This window comes from Vicia villosa, linkage group LG2, assembly GCF_029867415.1.
Source record: "Vicia villosa cultivar HV-30 ecotype Madison, WI linkage group LG2, Vvil1.0, whole genome shotgun sequence".
Lineage (NCBI taxonomy): Eukaryota > Viridiplantae > Streptophyta > Magnoliopsida > Fabales > Fabaceae > Vicia > Vicia villosa.
Window position 1 is genome coordinate 71,554,248 of NC_081181.1, and position 8,892 is coordinate 71,563,139.

The following is an 8,892-nucleotide window of genomic DNA, read 5'->3' on the forward strand; positions in this document are numbered from 1 at the left end:
GAGCGCTGGCACAAGGAGACGCCATCTTTCCACCTGCCGGTTGGGGAGATGACGATCACCTTGCACGACGTGCAGTGTCTTCTCCACCTGCCGATTAGGGGGCCGCTGTTGGACCACTCCCGGATCCAGAGGGTCGAGGCCATCGAGTGGATGACGCTCTATCTGGGCATGGAGGAGGAGGTTGCTCACTTTGAGTGCGCCACGACATCTGGGCCTCATATCCGGTTCACCACACTGAAGACTTATTTTGAGCACCATCTGGACGCGGCTGCCGAGGCCGAGGCTGCGGGTGACGAGTTGTTCACACAGTATCACCGCGGCTGCGCTCTTCGGTGCTGGTATATGCATGTGGTAGGCGCTGCATGCTTTGTGGACAAGAGCGCCAGGTACGTCGACGTGACCTACCTCCGCTATTTCATGGACCTGGATACCGTTCACCAGTGGAACTGGGGGGCAGCTACTCTGGCATATCTCTACCAGAAGCTGAATGAGGCCTCCAACTGGAGGACGAGGCAGCTGGTCGGATCATGCACTCTGCTTACGGTACGTTTGATTTTAACACATTCTCGTATTTATTTATTTATTTATGTTTCGTATTTATTTTTAATACATTATCGTATTTGTGTTTCAGAGCTGGATCATCTCCTACTTCTCCCGCATCCACGGCTTCCACATCGATCCTGCGTACGTTGACGCCATGCCCAGGGCCGCCAGATACGCCCTCCAGAGGGGGAACGATGCGGTGGGACCATACCGCCTGTACCTGGACCGCACGATGCACGACGACGTCACCTGGAGGCCGTTCGCCGACTATGCTCAGGTTGTCCCCTTCGACGGGGTTGCTCTATATTCAGGCTGGTTGGCATGCGGGACCGGCATCATGGTCCGGTATCTCCCGGAGCGGTGCATGCGGCAGTTTGGGTTCGTGCAGATCATACCCAGGTCACCCTTCGAGGCTACTCCTGACACAGTGACCAGAGTGCAGCTCACTGCCATATGGGAGGAGTGGCAGCATCATTTGGTACCGGAGGAGTACCGTCGCATGCGGGTCACCCAGGACTGGCACAGTGTGGAGGGGTACGTCACATGGTTCTACCGGGTGTCCCATCCTCTCTTGAGACCCGATGTTCCCGGCGCTCCTAGGCCAGCACACGAGGAGATCCTGGAAAACCGGCAGGCGGAGGATGACCACGCCATTGATCTCCTTCCGATCTGCCAGCGGATAGAGATGCTTGGGCGGGACGCGTTGGATCGAGGTGTCATTCATCAGGGCGGACCAGAGGCAGTCGCCGTGATGGAGATCATCGTCACTGATGCGGGCCGTGCGGCGGGGTACAGGCGGCAGAGGAGGGCCCAGGGTGAGCGGGTTAGGCACACCCAGTAGTGGTGGGGTTTATTCATTTTTTGATTTTGGATTGTATATTTAGCACACTATTTTTATTTATTTCGGTTTGTATATAATATTTTCATATTAGTATTATTTTTGTTTATTTATCATATTAGTGTTTTCAGTCTATCTATTGTTTATTTTATTTGCCGGTAACGTTTAATTAAAATGCGGTTGCGTTTAAGAAAAAACATAAAAATAAAACACAGTTTCTGCATAATTCGGAAATGAACTTCCGAATTCACCCCCCATGAGGTGTTTTCGGATGTTCATCTCCGAACGCACCCCCCATGAGGTGTTTTCGGAGATGAACTTCCGAATCAAGGAAATTTTTTTAAAAAAAAAGTGCTTCGGAAGTTCATTTCCGAAGCAGGGGTAGTTTGGGAATTTCGCTGGGGGTGACCCCCCATAGGGAGGTGGGTAAAGAAATTTTCTAAACATTTAGGGACATTTGCAACCCCACAATCTAACTAGCTTTTTTTAAGTTGGCTTTAAGTGACGTGGCGTGACATGTGACATGCCACGTCAGTTCCCGTTAGAGTAAACAGACGGTAAGGATCAAAATTGGAGATGGAAAATTTTAGGAGGACCATTCTTTGAAAGAAAATTTTATAGGGATTAAAATTGAATGTTGGGTTATTTATAGGGACGAAAAACATATTTAACCCTAATTTTTATAACAAAATGTAACATATTATTTTCATAATCACTAGTCCTTCTACCTTTATCTATTCGTCATCATCCATCCAAAGTTAATCCCCTTTATTTATGATCTCTTCAATTTCATGTCTTTGAATCACTCAATGCGCGCGGAACATGAACCACGATAAGTCAGCTCATATGTTATTACAATAAATCCTATTCGAAGACCATATACTCTTCCTTTTCGTATTCATTTAACATCACACCTACATCTGATTCACTCAGCGGGAGAGCTCCTTGTTGAGATATTTCTTTGATCTATTCTTCTCATCTATTTGTAAAAAAAAAAAATTGTTAACAAAAATATAAGACATTAATTATTTTAAGACAATAAAATAAAATTAAACTAAAACAAGATTAATTTTAAATAATATAAATTTTTAGTTGAAAACATATTACATGCATATATTCTGATTTTTTACCAACTCAAGTGTTACTCTTGCCGTACTAGTGTGTGAAGAAATAATTTGAAGGTTTAGGAGGAGTCATCTAGAGCTTTTCAAATGCGTCCCAGAGTATGACATCTCCTGAGCTTCTTGGATTGACCAGTACCCGCTTTATATCCTAATCGTCACATTGCACTGTGATAAAGATGGGGTCTTTGTCAAGACGAAGTATACCGGTGACATCCTTTCTAGAGAAAATATGTTTTCAAGTTCTGACACCTTTCTTGAACTTGGTTTGGGGTTGGTTGGCGACACATCCAACGATAAGACTTATCGAGCATTTCTCCTACAAGAGGAGTTGGATTTTCTGCCTCTAGAAAACCCCCTTCTATGGTGTGAACATATGTGGCCTCTTTAGTAGATGTCACTGTGCCTTCTCCTATCACCATGCTTATGAGGTGACTGAGGCGGATCGCGAGTTGAAAATGAGTGTGGCCCAGGTTAGTTTACTAGGTCCCACGATCGACGCCAATTGTATTGGTTAAAGTACAATAATCTATGTGAATTTTGGGTGAAATTTAGTGATCCCTTTCTCAATTCTTGAATCGTGAACATTATAGCATAACATTTAGGTCTGAGCTCAAATCCAAGAAACTATTTTTTCTTCCAATCTCTAAAACGTAGAACGCAAAACACCATGACTTGCTTCCATCATGAGAGGAGCAATTTTTATTCCTCTATCCACATTCTTCGACAGTCTTCTCCTAATCCACCTTAGAAGCTATGTGTGTTATATGGGACATGTTGTTGGTTTTTTGGGCTAAAGCCCAACTCTGTGACCTACTATGCTTAGGACCCCGTGGCCGACCAAGCTTCGTTCGGGCATTCATCCCCTTAGTTCCATTGCAAACCATTCCCTTTATAGGCCCGATAAGTTATCCCAATCCATTTATGTTCAAATAAAATAGATTTTTAATTAGGTTATCTGGCTAGTCAGACATTCATAAAGGTCAGGCTGGACTATTTCGGTTGCATGCTATAAAAATGGTCTTTTAAACCTATCATACCGACTTATTTAAATAAATATGAACAACTGTATTATTATTATTATTATTATTATTACATTATATATTTTAAATTAAAATACAACATTAAAGTTTAGTGATTTTGAAGAAGTTAGAAAATAAATTAAAAATACTATAAGAACAATGTCATTAGATATTTGTTTTTATAAATTCTCTAAATAAATTCGGTCTTACAAACTTATGCTACCATATAAGTTCAGATAAATCAGTACAAATAAATTATTAGTTTGATTAGTCTTTTAGTTTGTAGTCTATTTAAACTTTAGTTAAATTACTTATTTATATATATTTAAACGAAATAAATTTTAAATAGACTAACCGATCAATTAATATTAAAAAATGTCAGATTTAGACTGAAAAATAAATCTATGACATATCTATTATATAGTTATTACTAATAAATTGCCCAAACTGTGAAAATTGCCTTCTCACTAAAAAATATTACACTATAAATTGGATAAAATAGTAATTAACAAAATCACCCTACCACTTTTCTATTGTCCAATGAAAATCAAGGTTTTTGCCAAGTGTCAATTGCAATTTTAGGATTCAACTTTTTCTCCCCAATACACATCTTCTCTCTCTTACTTAAAATTTCAAATTTCTTTCGCATTTGATTTTTCCACTTTCTTACTTTCATTTTAATTTTTCTCCATTTACTTATTATCACAAAAAATATTAATATTCTCTTTTTTAATTTTAATAAATTAAATATTTATTTATCTCACGGGTCACTATCAACACAATATTTAATTTATTTTAATCGATCATTACACACTTTCTCTATCTTAATTAAAACTTCAAATTTCTCTCACATTTTTTTTGTCACACTTTCTTACTTTCATTTTAATTTTTTTCTCTATTTATTTATTATCCCTAAATTATTTTTATAATTTTAATAAAATAAAAATTTTGTTATCTCACGGGTTACTATCAACACATATCTATTTTATTTTAATCAATCATTGTCTTTATTTGAGAGATAATATCCTTATTTTTAATTTGTTTTCTTTCTCCATCTCACAATTTTTTTTAATGATTATTTAATACAATTAAATTTATATGATTATTGTTCATTTTACATTTGTATTTAAATATATTTTATACCGCATCAAGTAATTTTTTTATTTTATGGGTTATTATCAATATATATATAGTATCTTTTTTATTTTAATCAACAATTACTATTATTTAAGAGACAATTTTTATTTTTAAATGTTAAAAATTTAATTTGTTTATCTCCATCTTACAGATTCTTTTTTATATATATTTTTTATAGAACAAAAGTTCTGGAACGAGATTACAAATAAAAGCCAAAGCCGCGAGAGAAAATTGCCCTCCAATTAAAACCTAGCTTAAGTAAAACAAAGAGTTTTTGTCAAACTCATAAAAGTTACAATTGTCATGAGAAATATTCCCAACATAAATTCTTTTTTTATATGATTATTTAATATAATTAAATTTATATGATTAGTTTTCATTTATAATTAAACCATTTATTTTTATATATTATCATATAAATTTATCCGTGCGGAAGCACGGGTATTTTCCTCACGGATATTTAGTAGTCACATACTTCTTCCGGCTTGAATCATAAGTAAATATTCTTTTTTTAATTCATTGAATAATAAATATATTTAGTCTACATAAAACACCAAATATTTTCATTATTCAATGAATCTAAAAGAGAATATTTGTTTATAATAATGGTCAGAAGTATTTACTAGTTCATATTATATTTAAACTTTAACTTAACTTTTTAAGCTAAACATGTTTTTTTTACTTGTTGAAGAAGTAATCGTCGTCTACTTGCTATTGCTATTGCTATTGCTATTGCATACTCCAATGCAAAAATACTTCATTGCCCAACGACACGCAAGCGAACAAGCATCACGGACAACCGCTAGAATTGCTTTTGGTTACGTGGACACAATTAGCAGCCCTTAATGAGGTTACACTCCACATAAAACAAATCTGTTTCTCACTATGGTGGTTTCATGAGGTCCCGTTGGGAAGAATTTAAGAAGGGAATATAATGTTTGTTATTATGCTTGGTTAAGACGAAACCGAAACGTAAGGCTTCAAAGTCAATGCACTTTAGTTGATTTCAACAACACATGCTTCCTCTTTTCTTTGCAATATCTATTCCACAAGACAAAATGGCATGTCAACATTGCTCAAGTGCTCAACAAATTAAAACAATACGTCGGTTGATGTTTTTTTACTTATTCAGTAGTTGATAAAAAAATATATATTTAGGCTATATTTGGGAGTTTGGATGAGAAGGGATGAGAGAATTTTGAAAAATACGAAGGATTGATGGAAACGAATAGAAGATTTTATTTTAAAGAGTTTTGGAGGGTTTGGTTTTCTTCAAAACACCAAAAACTTTCTAATTTGAAGAACTCAAAATTTGTATTAAAGGGGTTTTGGAGAATTTTGAAGGGCTTAGACAAAATGTTCAATTATAATTTTTGTTGTTATGGTATTTTAAAAAGTAAAAATACACTATTGATAAACATTATTTTATCATTCTAAATAAAATATTTTTTTTTTTAAAAAAGCTAAAAATTTATTTATATTTTTAAAAAAATTAATTTTCGAAGTTCACCCTTCCCTTCTCTTCCAAACTCCCAAACATAGAGAACTGAAAAATTAGTCTATAATATTTTTAAAGTAATTATTCAATTATTTTAATAAATTATAGTTCTATACTTTTCATAAGTTGGTGAACCAAGAACTTTTTTTCTGTTATCATCTGAGCCTCCTTATTACTACACGGCCGCCCAGCCCATTTGTTATCCCAAATTACAATTACTACGATCTTTTTTGAGTTAATTTCTTTTGCATTTCTAATGCTTAGGATAAAATCATTGTTGATAGAATCAAAGTATATTGGTGTGACATCGTCTAATATTTTTAGGGAATTTCTTTTTACATTTTATACGGGGTGAAAAAAAATTCTTGAAAATTCTAAATTGTCTTTTGGAGATGCATCTCCGAACGCACTTCATATCAAATTTTAATGCGTTTCGAAAATATATCGCCAAATGCATCTCAAATCAATTTTTAAGGTGTTTTGGAAATGCATCTCCGAAAATACCCTATTTACATTTGAATGTTAAATTTAAACATTCAGAGATATTTTCTGAGATGTATTTTCGAAATAATTCAGTATATAGCACCATGCTTCTTGAACTATTTCATTCTCCTCTTTTTCACTCCATAACCAAATGATCAAGTTTTCAATGCTCGTCAACATATGCTTGACTGGGTCCAAATGGAAGCTAACAAACTCGAGTTTGGCGTTGTGATTGAGAGGTCCAACAATGGCACTAGTAGAAGACAATTATTTGTAATCATGATATGCGAGAGAGGTGGAAAATATGTTTCAAAAGTTCGACAGTTAAAATATGATGACACCTGATCGAGAAAATGTGAGTGTTATGTAAGGTGGATGATACATGGCGATTTACTGTTATTTGTGGTAAACATAATCATGCGTTGGACACCAAGCTACAAGGTCATCTAATTTTAGGTCGACTTAAGTCGGAGGAGAAAGAAATTATTTCAAAAATGTCGATAATCAAAGTTGCGCCGAGAAACATACTTGCAGATTTGAAACGGAATATACCACAAAATGAGTCAAATATCAAGCAAGTATACAATGAATATTATAAACAGAACATTGCGAGCAGAGGTCCGAGATCCGAAATGGAACAACTTTTGAAACTTTTGGACGATAATCACTATGTTTCAAGGTACATAATGTGTGATGATAAAGTCATTGTCAGTGACATTTTTTTGACTCATGCAAAAAGTATCAAGTTCTTCAACACATTTCCAACCGTCCTTATAATTGGTTCAACGTACAAGACCAACAAGTATAGGCTTCCGCTTCTAGAAATTGTTGGTGTCACTTCTACGGAGAAGACATTTTCGGTTGGATTTACATTTCTCGAATGTGATAAACAAGACAACGTTACATGTGCGTTGGACATATGCAAGAGTTTGTTGAAGGATCCACAAATTATTCCTAGTGTCATTGTAACCGACTGAGATAACACCCTTATGAATGCGGTTGGTAGTGTGTTCCCTACATCCTATGCATTACTTTGTCGGTATCATATAACAAAAAAAGTGAGAGCCAAGCTCAAACGTGTTGTTGTCACCCAAGATTTCAAGGGTGAAGATGGAAACATGCTCAAATCTAGTGTTGTGGTGGAGAATATAATGGATGCATGGTCAAATATTTTAAATTCTTCTATAGAAGAGTTGTATGTTGAGAATGTTGTACATTTCAGGAGCTTGTGTGACAAGTATCTAAATTTTCTAAAATACGTGGAATCTACTATTTTTGATCAGGTGAAAGAGAAAGTTGTGTGTGCTGGGACAGACCGGGTTAGACATTTGGGAAACGCACCAATTAATAGAGTCGAATCTGCACATGCAGCGTCGAAGAAATGGTTGGGTGATAGCAAAGGAGATTTGTGTAGAGAATGGGACACGGTGAATGAAATGCTTCAAAACCAACATAATGAAATTCAAACAACTTTTAGTTGGAGCACAATCGTGGTAGAACACTGATTCAAAGATAACATTATATACTCACAACTGGTTCTTAACATATCCCGAGCGGGATTGAATTTTATTTTTCATGAAGCGAAGCGTGCGGAGACAACTGGGCCGGATAGTTCGAAGTGTGGATGTATAATTAAGAAAAGTTACGGGCTTATATGTGCTGGTCTCTTGTCTAAAAAATGAAGCTAAATACCCCCTTACGCACGGACAAGGTCTACACTCATTGGAAAAGACTCTGATTTGATGACTACGGTCCGACGAAGGACGGTACATCGAGTATAACCATCGCAATCGACTTGGAAGTGATCATGGATAGATTTTCTAAAGCGGATGACACTATGAGATTGCACATTAAGGAACAGTTTATAAAATTTTCCCATTTAGAAACCACTAATTTAAAACCTCCTTCGCAACCAGTAAAAACCAAAGGTGCTCCAAAAAAGGTGAAAAGTACACAAGATGACAGTTCAACAAAGAGGACTCTGTCTTACCATGAAGTTGTTGATTCACATTTCCCAGATTCTCCAACCCCAAGATCTTAAAAAAGTGTTTTCAAGGGAGCTCGCATTTCCAAATCACCTCGTATACCTCCGATTAAGAAACCGCCGATTCCATCACCGATTAATCACATTGACAAGATGCCGTTTTTTATGCACAAACACGTTGAAAGGATCATATATGTTGGGGGTGATTGTAATTGGGGGTTTTGGGCCGTGTCCGGTTTACTTGGTAAAGGAGAAGAGAACCATAC

At 36.1% G+C, this 8,892-nt stretch overlaps 1 protein-coding gene across 1 annotated transcript; it reads left to right on the forward strand.

Annotated features, from left to right (window-relative positions):
• The first annotated feature begins 7,136 nt into the window (after positions 1–7,136).
• LOC131649327 (uncharacterized) lies at positions 7,137–7,619 on the forward strand. The gene has a single exon (XM_058919093.1). The coding sequence runs from the start codon at positions 7,137–7,139 to the stop codon at positions 7,617–7,619; it is 483 nt and encodes a 160-aa protein (XP_058775076.1).
• The last annotated feature ends 1,273 nt before the right edge of the window (positions 7,620–8,892 follow it).